Source organism: Rutilus rutilus (assembly GCF_951802725.1).
Source record: "Rutilus rutilus genome assembly, chromosome: 3".
In the NCBI taxonomy this organism is placed as follows: Eukaryota; Metazoa; Chordata; class Actinopteri; order Cypriniformes; family Leuciscidae; genus Rutilus; species Rutilus rutilus.
The window spans coordinates 3092906-3106563 of NC_140211.1; the positions used below are offsets into that span (position 1 = coordinate 3092906).

General features: G+C 39.1%; 1 protein-coding gene across 1 annotated transcript in view; it reads left to right on the forward strand.

Moving 5' to 3' along the window:
- Nucleotides 1–13658, forward strand: part of LOC311288439 (ATP-binding cassette sub-family C member 12-like) — a gene marked incomplete at both ends in the record, with an annotated part of 51017 nt that overhangs the window by 26967 nt on the left and 10392 nt on the right. Inside the window, 13 exons of the mRNA XM_084405857.1 lie at nt 988–1060; nt 1238–1441; nt 3397–3522; nt 3656–3752; nt 6560–6625; nt 6759–6848; nt 6957–7060; nt 7163–7351; nt 8468–8694; nt 8797–8934; nt 11068–11257; nt 13046–13135; nt 13247–13436. Coding sequence (XP_084261983.1) covers nt 988–1060; nt 1238–1441; nt 3397–3522; nt 3656–3752; nt 6560–6625; nt 6759–6848; nt 6957–7060; nt 7163–7351; nt 8468–8694; nt 8797–8934; nt 11068–11257; nt 13046–13135; nt 13247–13436 — 1784 coding nt within the window. The remainder of the gene's footprint in view (nt 1–987; nt 1061–1237; nt 1442–3396; nt 3523–3655; nt 3753–6559; nt 6626–6758; nt 6849–6956; nt 7061–7162; nt 7352–8467; nt 8695–8796; nt 8935–11067; nt 11258–13045; nt 13136–13246; nt 13437–13658) is intronic.

Genomic DNA, 13658 nt, shown 5'->3' on the forward strand with positions numbered 1-13658 from the left:
GGATAGCTATCCGATCTGAGAAAACGCATGAAGTGGCCAGGTGTAAACAGCCCCCATGACAAAAACATACGCACAAAAGCCGAAAACAAACGCTAGTTGGCCTCTCACGTCCAAATTTGAGGAAGTGGTGGGGGAAGTGACGTATGCCGTAAAGCAGTCGAATTTTGTAGTTCTTTTTGTGCTCTGGTTACTACCCGAACCCCGAAGTTACATAGTGCCAGTAATAGCGATACAGACCCCATCAGGCTATGGCAGACGTGTCATTCAACCTATTGTAAGTCGATGTAACATCACAAGGGTCTTGGAAATATATTATGAAGGTTGAAAAGCTACATAGTGTGCCTTTAAATAAATGAATAATTTGTGTGTGTCTGATTGGTCCAGACGCTACAGGGGTCACATTAAAAAAAGGTCCATGGTCTATTGTCAACAGTATGTTAGCAATGTGTGAGCTGTGCTTCATACAGAAGTCAAGCTTTTTGTTGGTCAATGTGGCAAAATCTGAAATGACCCGCGAAAAATTCATCAAACAACTGTATGTGCCTCTCTGATAGATGTAAATATTATATAAATAGTAAGCAGATCAATGTCATATTAGAGTGTAAAAGAGTAGTTTTCTATGCAACTTGACATTATTTCCCCATGGTAAGTGTGAATTTAGTGAGCAAGGACTCTTTAGACACCACTAACCCATTCATCTTGAAATGGCAAGTTTTAATTAACCTCAGTGTCAGTCCTACTATGCTCCTATGAAGCTGTCCCTCACCTTTCAAACACATGTAATCTGCCAGATCCTGTTTTATAGTCATGAAGACAGTGAACCGCTTTATGGTGTGTTTTTTAATTGCTTGTAATGGGGTAAATTTCTGGCTCTGGTCACAGTCTGAGCTGCTTTATAATCTGTCAAATTGTTGAACATTGATCCTTTGTACTGAGATGAACTGCTGCATCCCAAAAAAAAGTGGTTATGTGTTTGCTGTGTTTTAGATATGACCGTGTTATTCATGCCTGCTGTCTGAAACCTGATCTGGCAATACTTCCATATGGGGACCAGACAGAGGTCCGTTTCCACGTACTCACCAACACTCTGATTAGATACTACTATTTTTTTTTTTTTTTTTTTTTTTTAACCATTAAATGTTTATAATACTAAGGAGTACAGTTGAAAGGAATACATATAACATATGGGGATAATAATATTGCTTGTGTGTGTGTGTGTGTGTGTGTGTGTGTCAAGATTGGAGAGCGAGGTATTAATCTTTCAGGTGGGCAGAAGCAGAGAGTCAGTTTAGCCAGGGCGGTGTATTCTAACAGAGACATTTTCCTTTTGGATGATCCTCTGTCTGCTGTCGATGCGCACGTTGGGAAGCACATCTTTGAGGAATGCATCAAGAAAGAGCTGAAGGGCAAATCCGTCATTCTGGTCACTCATCAGCTGCAGGTAATCTCTCTCACAACATAATCCATAATGTCAATCATTTGCTTTGCAGGATTTCTGTCTCAGATTCTGTCAATTTTTGTACGACATTCAAACAATAAATACCGTTATGGCGTTTGTAAATGTGACGTGACAGATCTCTAGCGGCATGTGAACCGATCATCTCTAGCTAATAGTAAATAAACACGAATGAACACTGTTGAAAGATACAGTACAACTTACCAAAATGTATATTCCTCATACATAATATCGACCAAGCGTCCCTGGTCTGGTCCCGAGATCGCTACTGCGCCGGTCTGGTCCCGAGATCGCTACTGCACTGGTCTGGTCCCGAGAACGCTACTGCGCAGGTCTGGTCCCGAGATCGCTACTGCGCCGGTCTGGTCCCGAGATCGCTACTGCACTGGTCTGGTCCCGAGATCGCTACTGCACAGGTCTGGTCCCGAGATCGCTACTGCGCAGGTCTGGTCCCGAGATCGCTACTGCGCAGGTCTGTTCCCGAGATCGCTACTGCGCGGGTCTGGTCCCGAGATCGCTACTGCGCGGGTCTGGTCCCGAGATCACTACTGTGTACTGCGCAGGTCTGTTCCTGAGATCGCTACTGCGCAGGTCTGTTCCCGAGATCGCTACTGCGCAGGTCTGTTCCCGAGATCGCTACTGCGCGGGTCTGGTCCCGAGATCGCTGCTGCGCGGGTCTGGTCCCGAGATCGCTGCTGCGCGGGTCTGGTCCCGAGATCGCTGCTGCGCGGGTCTGGTCCCGAGATCGGCTACTGCGCGGGTCTGGTCCCGAGATCGCTGCTGCGCGGGTCTGTTCCCGAGATCGCTGCTGCGCGGGTCTGTTCCCGAGATCGCTACTGCGCAGGTCTGGTCCAGAGATAGCTACTGCACAGGTCTGTTCCCGATATCGCTACTGCGCAGGTCTGGTCCAGAGATTGCTACTGCGCAAGTCTGGTCCAGAGATAGCTATTGCGCAGGTCTGGTCCAGAGATAGCTACTGCGCAGGTCTGTTCCCGAGATCGCTACTGCGCGGGTCTGGTCCCGAGATCACTACTGCGCAGGTCTGGTCCCGAGATCACTACTGTGTACTGCGCAGGTCTGGTCCCGAGATCACTACTGTGTACTGCGCAGGTCTGGTCCCGAGATCACTACTGCGCAGGTCTGGTCCCGAGATTGCTACTGCGCAGGTCTGGTCCCGAGATCGCTACTGCGCAGGTCTGGTCCCGAGATGTCACTGGCAGCTTCACTTCTCACCAATGGAAGAGAGCAAAGGGGCGTTGTCCATCTTTTTTTACAGTCTATGATATCGACCAATCAGTGTTTTTTAACCGCGGAAAGGGGCAATAAAACAGCTGGAGAACAATTATGTCACATTACATGTACCTCAGGAAAGCCATTAATGACCATGATATAGGCTATAGCACGTTAGCTGGCTAGAAAAAAAAAAAAAGAGCTATAGAGAGTATTTTGTTAAATATGTGTACTATATTACATATTTATTATATTTTTACTTGTATCATTAAATAAAGTTGTTATTGTAATAAAAAACGCATTATATTTAATTTGAGTTATTTGTAACCTTAAATAATACTGCCAGCTGATAGGGTTTTTATATGATTTTTTTTTTTTTTTTTTTTTTTTACGCCTATCTTGCGTACCTAATATTTATCCAAATGAGTCAATATTAAATCAAATCACACGAATTGAATGGAAATCGTTAAATTTGTGTCAAGCAATAATAAAAAAAGCGTAGCTTACCAGAAATTGTACCATGTAAACATTGTAACATTGTTGTCACTAAACCTAATAAAATTCAGTTTAGTTACTAAAATGGTTTGACATTCATAATACACTTATTGTGATGCAAAATTGTTTTATATAATTTTTAAAAATTTTACTCAAAAGTTGGCAGCTATAGATGTGTATGTGTCCTCAGCTGCTCCGCTCTGTTGTGTTTGCAGTATTTGGAGTTTTGTGATGAGGAGGTGTTGTTGGATAATGGGGAGATAATGGAGGCAGGCACTCACAGTGATCTGATGAAAGCTAAAGGCCACTACGCTCATCTCATTAACAACATCCAGAGCAACGTAACCACTCTCCATTACTTTACACATGACATGAGCCATTCAAACACTACAACTCATTTACTCTGTTGACATGTATTGGCTTCCAATACTAAACTACACATTTCCTCTTATTTTTCACTTTTGGATCGTATAGGAAAATACAGAAGCTGATTCCAACACACACACTGAACACAATGACTCTAAACAGACCCATGCAGATGAGCCCAAAGTCAACGGCATAGAAAACCCAGGTTAGTGGATGAATGTGTTATCTCAGGGTGTTCTCATTTTGGATCTCTTTAGGAGCTGACCAAGTGTAAGCTTTTCCAAGCAGTCCTTTTAAATAAATGATTATTTTTCAAATATATATATATACAGTGCAATGCATAAGTGAATACACCCATGCTAAAGTTGACTAAAAAGAGGAATAAAAAATCATATTTTGGAAATTGAACTTAATGCCTTAATTAAAAAAATTAGGAAAAATCCAACCTTTAAGGACACCAATTTTCTTTGTGAATGAATAATGTATCGTAAATAAATAAATGTTCTTCCTTAAAATACATGGTGCATAAGTGAGTACACCCCTATGTTAAATTCCCATAGAGGCAGGCAGATTTTTATTTTTAAGTATTTTTTTTTTATTTTTTTTTAGGATACTATGCATCCTGATAAAGTTCCCTTGGCCTTTGGAATTAAAATAGCCCCACATCATCACATAGCCTTCACCATACCTAGAGATTGGCATGGTTTTATTTCAGTTAGTCTAAAAGCTAGTTTGATTTGCATTGAGAGATGATCTTATGGAAAGTACCCCATGCCAATCTCTAGATATGGTGAAGGCTATGTGATGATGTGGGGCTATTTTAATTCCAAAGGCCAAGGGAACTTTATCAGGATGCATAGTATCCTAAAAAAAAATACTTAAAAATACTTAAAAATAAAAATCTGCCTGCCTCTATGGGAATTTAACATAGGGGTGTACTCACTTATGCACCATGTATTTTAAGGAAGAACATTTATTTATTTACGATACATTATTCATTCACAAAGAAAATTGGTGTCCTTACAGGTTGGATTTTTCCTAATTTTTTAAATCAAGGGATTAAGTTCAATTTCCAAAATATGATTTTTTATTCCTCTTTTTAGTCAACTTTAGCATGGGTGTATTCACTTATGCATTGCACTGTATATATATATATATATATATATATATTTAAATGATTTATAAAAATATAATGTTTTCATTATTAACTGCAGTGACTTTTCCTGACATTATTTTATTTGGTAATAAATTAAAAAACACAAAATTCTTCACTATGCAAATATGTAATTTATTTATACATTTTTGCTATATCACAATTATTTAATATAATTAAATAGCTGAACATAATTAATAATAATTGAATTATAAAAGAATGGTTTATCAAAGCAAAGCATGACGGCTTCCATAGAAGTTCTATAAACACCTTTACGTTTAGCGTGAACATTTTAAGCACATCATTAAGGATGTTTGTGTTACAGATGTGAGCCAAATTTGTTTTCACCTAACTTGATAGCCTTTGGAGGAATTACAGTTTACATATGCAATCCCTACATCTTCCAAATATTAAATGTAATGATCATGCATTTGTGGCAATCTGAGTTTCAAGTGTTCACTACAATGCCAATTATGGCACTAAACCGACTACGCCACCCCGGAAATGGACCGGGGACCCACAGTTACATAACTGTAAAGCACACAGATTCGCAGTGGCTGAGTCATATATCAGACAATGGATACACGGTTCACAGATTTTCTTCAATACAAACAATAAAATACAAACTGATATCTTTTGAATATACAAACATTATAGAAAGGAGAATGCATCAGTCATGGAGCATGATACACAAACACACACACACACACACATTACCACTTCAGAATTGGGGAGTTCATCTTGCCTATCCAATAAACACAGCAACTACTCGTGCTCTCACACAACACCAAATTCACCCGCTGTGAACACTGCAGATCGATAGCCGAACCACCACCACACACAGAGGACTCGGGCTAATCTGGACTGGAACCCCAATTCTGAGTGGAAGAGAAGACAATATAATACAAACAAACACACAAACACATTCCATGTAATGGTCTATCAATTACACTCGTCACGTGCTACCAGAAAGAATCAGTTTGTCAAAATGATGCAATCGTTCACTGGCTGATACAAGTTAACTCTGTCAGCCCAGCGCCGTCCTATAAAAATGTATTCTCAGACTGCAATACAATATAATACTCAAGAGCACATTCACAAACACCTAACATTCAAAGAGACATAATATTCACAACCCAGTAGCTTCTCGCCGCTGTAAATTACTCAAGTCTTAATGTCAATTCTGGAAAAGACAAAAATTTAGATGCGTCACTACAGGCTGTGAACGCGCTATCGTTCCGGTCGTCAAGGAGACCCTCGTTCACTGAAATGAGATCGTCAAGTAATTAGAGTAAAAGTACAGATCGGCAGTAAATGCGTCGTTCCAGTAGAAGGCAGCGGAATGGTCGAAGACAGCTTGCAGAGGAGAATACAACTCCGTTCTGAAGCCTCCAGCTCGAATAATGACTACCAGCTGCAGGCAATCCTAATTCACAGGACCAGCAATGGGTCACATAAAGCCTAACAGCGCCCACGAAGCCTGCTGCAACACCTCCTGGCCCCCGTGCCACTGCGTCTGGTAACTCAAACCGCCCAGTGCACTCGATGGCGTGCAAATTGTGGCCTCATATTGACAAATAGTTGTTCGACATGTCTAACATACTCCTCAGCCAAACACTCCTGGACATAAACACGGTGCGCCAGAAATTACGTCACTTCCCAGGAACCAGAAAGACGCGCTTAGTGAGATGTCAATCTCATCTCCTTTTATACTCACTGAACGCACCATATCCGCCCCTAATCACTATCGTAATTGATCGCATCACCACACATTCATAAGCAATTCATCCTCTTAACTGTGCACTTTTGGTGAGACAAACATCTGCTAACATACATCTATCTTTCTTTTATCTTTCTAGCTTTTGAAATGTCTGATGAGAAACATGTAACAAATGAATTACCCAAAGACTCCACAGAAACAAGAGGTAGATGTATAAACATCTTCACAATATATTATTATGAATAAGTCTATTATGTTCACTCAGTGTGTTCAGTTTAATCTGATTTATAAGTGTGTGTGATTGATTGATTGATTGATTGATTGATTGATTGATTCAGGGAAAGAGGATCAGTTGGTAACACAAGAAGTGTCCCTTGAAGGTTCAGTTACGTGGAGGACTTACCACCAATACTGCAAAGCTGCTGGAGGTTTCTGTTATTTGCTGTCTCTCTCCATCTCGGTCTCTCTGTCTGTATGTTATAAACGCTGTAACACTGTTTCACATTCTGTCTTTCTCTTTACTTCTATCTCTGTAGGGTATACACTGCTGGCAGTTGTTATACTTGTCTTCACTCTTCATGTGGGATCGACTGCTTTCAGCAATTGGTGGCTCAGTTACTGGTTAGAACAGGGATCAGGGGTAAACACACACACACACACACACACACACACACACACACACACACACACATCAAGACCTTACCATCCCTTTTCAAACTGTTTTCTCTCTGTGTTCTTGTAGAACAATTCCAGTCCTAATCTAACAGCAAACAGCAGTGATATCTCAGAGAATCCAGACCTGTCATTCTACCAAATGATTTATGGCATTATTATTGTTGCCATGGTCCTGCTGAGTGTTGCCAAGGGCTACACCTTCACTAAAGTCACTCTGCGTGCCTCTTCCGAACTCCACGACACAATGTTCAAACGGGTAAGATTAGCAGATTTACACTCCCTGAATTTTTGCTTTTAGATCATATTATTCACAACCTTTTTGACCCGAAGGCCCACGCAAATGTCAAAAAAAAAAAAAAAAAAAAAAAAAAAATTATATATATATATATATATATATATATATATATATATATATATATATATATATATATATATATATATATATATATATATATATATATATATATATATATATATATATATATATTTAGTAGACATCAGTATCACTACTGATCAGTAATCATTCATAGTGCATTGTAAAAAGATGCCATTAAAACAAATATTTAAAATAAACCATCTTTGTTTTTTCTACATTATTTTGGAGATTCAATGTGAAAGTATTACAATATAAAAAAATATTAAAAACTGCAATGTTAGGTATGAATAATCTCGATAATAATTAATTACAGAAAAAAAATTGATTAAATAATCTTTTTTAATCATTTGACACATATATATATATATATTTATATATTCTTTTTTCAGATATGTACATGGTGTATTTTTTATGTTTATTTTAATGTTTATTTTATTATTATTATTATTATTATTATTATTATTATTATTAGTAGTAGTAGTAGTAGTAGTAGTAGTAGTAATAATAATAATAATAATAATAAAAATATATTAGTGATATATTAGATTAACCATGATTCATTTTGTGATTCCAGAAGGGGCGTTTTACCCCTCAGTGTAGGGGGCGTTTTACCCCACAAGCTATGAGTTTTTTTAAAAAATGTTTAATTTTTAAAATATAATTATATTCCTTATAAATAATATATGATCTCAAACTACAGACTTCACTATTCATCTATCATACATCACTGCGATATCCTGCAGAACAATATTCTCTTAAACACTTATTTACTAATATCTGAAAATTATAGCATTTACCATGTAATCCTCTTCTCTTCAAATGTGTCGCTGGTGTCAGCTTCTCCATAGAGATTTGTATATCCCCGTTATCAAAGTAGTGCATAGCAACAGTAAAAATGTATCTTGACTACTTTTAGTGGTTATTTTGGGAAAAACAGGTGGGGGGCGTTTTACCCCAGGGGGGCGTTTTCCCCCACTCTACCCTATTTTTCATCAGATCCTTGGCAGCCCAATGAGTTTTTTCGACACGACTCCAACCGGCCGCCTGGTGAACCGCTTCAGTAAAGACCAAGATGAGGTCGACGCAGTCTTGCCGTACAACATGGAGAACTTTCTGCAGTTCTGTCTGATCGTGACCTTCACCGTTCTCATCATCTGCGCAGTATTCCCATTCCTCCTGATCGCCGTGGTGGTTCTCGGACTCATATTCGCCTCAATCCTATAGTAAGACACGAACATCGCACCTGAACGTCATAAGATGTGTTTTTGATCAGAAGTGGAATATAAAGATTACAATCACAGATTCATGCCGTTCTTTTGCCCTAGTGTTTTCCAAAGGAGCATTCGTCAGATGAAGAGGATGGAGAATGTGAGCCGTTCTCCCTGGATCTCTCTCACCACCTCTACCATACAGGGACTCGGCACCATCCATGCCTATGACAAAATAAAGCAGTACATTGAACGGTAAGATATTACTGACAATACAATTTTATATTAGAAAATATTTAAGAAAGACATGTTGCACTTGAAATGAGTGACCCTCATGAATCATTACCCCAGTAATTATCCTAAGCTATAACACACAAGCAAAAGTGTTAATATTTAGACCAACAATATGATTACGAGTGTGATTATTGCTTCTATGCAACAGTCTTATAAACAAGAAGTTAATATTGAAATAAAACACAATTCTTTGTTTTCCTCCACCAATGAAACTCCACCAAATTCCTGAATGAAACTACTTTTGACTGAATCAGTTGAATCACTCCTGATGTAATGTTGTAACCTGCAAAAAGAGTCCCAGTGCTGTTTGACCGTATACTGCCGAACAAGGATCAGAACTAACTGTTGAATCGTTTTAAATTACATTTAGGCCATGCGAACTGTGGCTTTTAAAGGAACACTCCACCGTTTTTTCATATTAAACTATGTTATTCCCTTAACTAAGACGAGTTGATACATACCTCTCTCATCTCAGTGCGTGCACTCAATCGCTCTGATGCGCGGCGACACTTTGCTAGCACTTAGCTTAGCCCAGTTCATTCAATAGGGATCAAACAGAGATGAAGCTAGAAGCAACCAAACACCTCCGTTTTCCCTATTTAAATACAGTTACACAAGTAGTTACACGACCAAGTATGGTGACGCAAAATAAAACGTGGCGCTTTTCTAAGCGGGTTAAAAGGATAACTATAATGCATGGCGGAATAGCACTTGGGACTCGGGAGCACTTCGACTCGGCGAAAAATCCTGAAAAATCCTGAAAAATCCTCTCCCCCTCTCACTTCTGTCATTAGAACCAACGTGACTTTTTACTGCGCCGAGTCGAAGTGCTCCCAAGTGCTATTCCGCCATACATTACAGTTACCCTTTTACCCGCTTAGAAAAGCGCCACGTTTTATTTTGTGTCACCATACTTGGTCGTGTAACTACTCGTGTAACTGTATTTAAAGTCCCTGTAAAGGCAATTCTAAAAAAAATTCTAAACACATTATAAGTGCTAGAAATGTATTGCTAAAACATGTTACAAAGACTGAGAACTGTGAAGTATTAAATTGTGGAGTTAGACCGTTAAACAGTTTTTCACCCTTGCTGTGAGCCGGATTTTTTGGGCAGGGCTAAAACGGGGGATTGATGACGCACTGCGACCCCTGAGCTTGATTGGGCCCCTACTTGATGACGCACGGAGTCACTAAGCCTATCGCTCAATCGCAAGTTACTATCAGACAGCCTACAGTTTGCTAGCTACTATGCCCACGGCTCTGGCTATGCCTTCGTCATGTAAATGCCTATTCCCTGGATGCAATCACTTAGAAAACAGATCGGTGTCCTTATTTAAATTTCCGAAAAATGATCATATCAAGAAGAGGTGGATTTATCTTGTGAAGAGCTAACGTTACCTTGATGGAGAGCTGATGATCACCACCACACCCGCCTCTGTAGAGATCAGGATAGTTTACTTTCGTTGGAGACAACTGGAATTCACTGATAATCCGCTGTTACTGGTGAATGGGGCCGAACCGACTATCTCCCGCTGTCCGCTTTGGCCTTCATCCTCCCGTCGCGCCGACATGCACGAGCTGTGCGCGAGTCATATTTCCCGCGAGTGGGCGTGGTTTCAGCGCAGCCAGCGGACACGCCCCCAGCGTTTGAGAGCTGAGACTACTGCTCATTTTTTCGAGATTTTGATAGCTCATTTTATTTAGTTGCCGGCTTTTTTAATCATTTAAATTGGGCTGGGTGGCTAATAACACATTTTTCGGTGGTATGACAAACTCAGAACACATACTTAATTTTGACTTTACAGGGACTTTAAATAGGGAAAACAGAGGTGTTTGGTTGCTTCTAACTTCATCTCTGTTTGATCCCTAATGAATGAACTGGGCTAAGCTAAGTGCTAGCAAAGTGTCGCCGCGCGATTGAGTGCACGCACTGAGATGAGAGAGGTATGTATCAACTCATCTTAGTTAAGGGAATAACATTTTTTCTCTTCACGCAAAGCCAACACTAATAAGCTCAGAGCCTACGTTGCCCCCACAAATGAAGCAAACATCCAATGAATTCAAAGCCTCAAATTGTTTGTGTTTCCAATAACAGGTTTAAGACGCTGAGTGACATCAACTCAAACCACTTCCTGCTGTTTAACTGTGGGACTCGCTGGCTGTCGTTTTGGCTAGGCTTCCTGTCCGCTACTGTGACTCTAATGGTGGCACTGTTTGTAGTGCTCAGCCCCAATGAGGCCATAAACCCTTCTCTAAAGGGCCTGGCCTTATCTTACACGATACAGGTAACTCTCACAGCTAGACTAAGGGGCTGTTTACACCTGGCCACTTCTTGCGTTTTCTCCGATCGGATAGCACTCCGATCGTGAAAAGACCAGGTGTAAATGCCCTCCGTAACGCATTCAAGACGGATTTGAATCCGATCGCTCAAACCACTTCAGGAGGAGGTCTGAGACGCATTCCAGGCGAAACTGGACAAGTGTAAATGCATCTGGTTGTTGAAACCACAAGACCTTCTGTTTATAGAGTGCTTTAAACTGATGAATGCTTTGACTTTGTTTGATTTCAATCCCCAGACTATTCCATAGTTTAACCCCGCATACAGACACACAGAAACTCCTCCTAGTAGTTCTGATCGTTGGTATTAAAAGGTTCCCATAACTCCTCAAACTGTACAACTGCTCTCTCTGTGTGAATCATTTGTGTATGTTAGCAGGTAATAGGTTATGAAATGCTTTGAATAAAAATTATGCTGAATTAAATTTAACTAGGTCCTGTATTTTAAATAATTTCGATTTAAGAAAAAGTGGATTTGTGTGTTCAAGATATTCAGCCTTGTGTATGGTACGTAAAGCCCTTTTTTTTGTAAAATAAATAGTGATTGTATTAAGTTATTATAATTATTTCCCCATACTTCAACACAGTAAGTTAAGTACGGTAGAATCAGGGAACAATATAAAATACGGAGTGTATTCTCATCAAGTACCTGTTTGGCTTTATTTATTATCGCAAGGCTTTTGGAGACTTTGGTTTTTATGTGTCTGATGTGAGTTTTCCAAGTTAGTTTATTGTCTATTGTGATTCCTAAATTTTTTATTTCAGAGACATTTTCAATTTGTATCCCATCTATCTCTATCATCTTATCCGTTTTTTTTTTTATTTCTTATAATTACCAAATAATATAGCTTTAGTTTTATCTAAATTTAAAGATAATTTATTACTATCCATCCATTTTTTTATATTCCTTAGTTCTTTATTTACAACATTAATAACCTTATCATAATTGTCATCACAATAGAAAATGTTGGTATCATCTGCAAACAAATCACTTAATTTTCAAGTAATTTCAAATCAAGTAATTTTGAAACATGAAATATATAATTGAAGTACAAGTTGAATAGTTTAGGGCCCAATACTGACCCTTGGGGGACACCACAAGAAATTACACGACAATCAGATGAGGACTCACCCATCTGCACATATTGCGTTCTGTCACTCAAATAGTTTTTTACCCAGTTTCCAGCCACCCCTCGTATCCCATACCTTTCTAGTTTCTTAAGTAATATTGCATGATTTATAGTGTCGAAGGCTTTTTTCAAATCAATAATATTCCAATGGTCATTTTTTTATTATCCAATGCATTTGATAATTCTTCTGTAGCATTCAATTATAGCCATAGATGTAGATCTTTTGCTTCTAAATCCATATTGGCTTTCATTAATCAGTTTATATTTTTCAACAAATTTTTCTAATCGAGTATTAAATATTTTTTTCTAGAATTTTTGAAAATTGAGGAAGCACTGAGATTGGTCTATAATTGGTAAAATTATGTTTATTTCCATTTTTGAATAGTGGAATAACTTTTGCAATTTTCATTTTCTTGGGAACACAACCATTTAGAAGTGACTGATTACAGATGTGCGTTAGAGGTGTCATCAGTGACTGATTACAGATGTGTGTTAAATCAGATCCGATCTGAGAAAACACATGAAGTGGCCAGGTGTAAACGGCCCCTAAAACAGTAGGCGAACAACTGAAGGATATCTGAGCACTTTGTGTTCATGCCGTTTCAGCTGACTGGAGTCCTTCAGTTTGTGGTGAGATTGTCCACTGAGCTGGAGGCGAAGTTCACCAGTGTAGAGAGACTGCTGGAGTATATTACGGTAAGAGACAAACATTAGGTCAACCTTCGGGTCATCATGCATTCATATTCAGTTTAGCCAGTTCAGATAATCATGAACATAGTTTTATCACTGCTTCATTGTGTGCTGCAGAGTTGTGTATCAGAGGGTCCACAAAGTGTCAAAGGTGCTCACGTCCCCGCCGGCTGGCCACAGGAGGGCGCCATTACCTTTAAAAACTACAGTATGAGATACAGGGACAACACGCCCATGGTCCTCAGTAATCTCCACGTTCATATTAATCCAGGGGAAAAGCTTGGCATTGTGGGACGTACTGGCTCTGGTGAGAGAGAACATGTTCTATTCAAAGCTTAATTTTATGTTTTTAAATGTTAAGAATCATTTCCGCTTATTGTTATAAGTTCAGATTGATGTAGTAATGCATAATGGATTAAATTAAGAGATGGGGAATCAATGTTAAAGTCGTCATTCGACTTTATGACCACATGTGGCTGCCATCATAAAAATGCATAAAGTAGCTAGTGGATTTCAGTGTATATATATA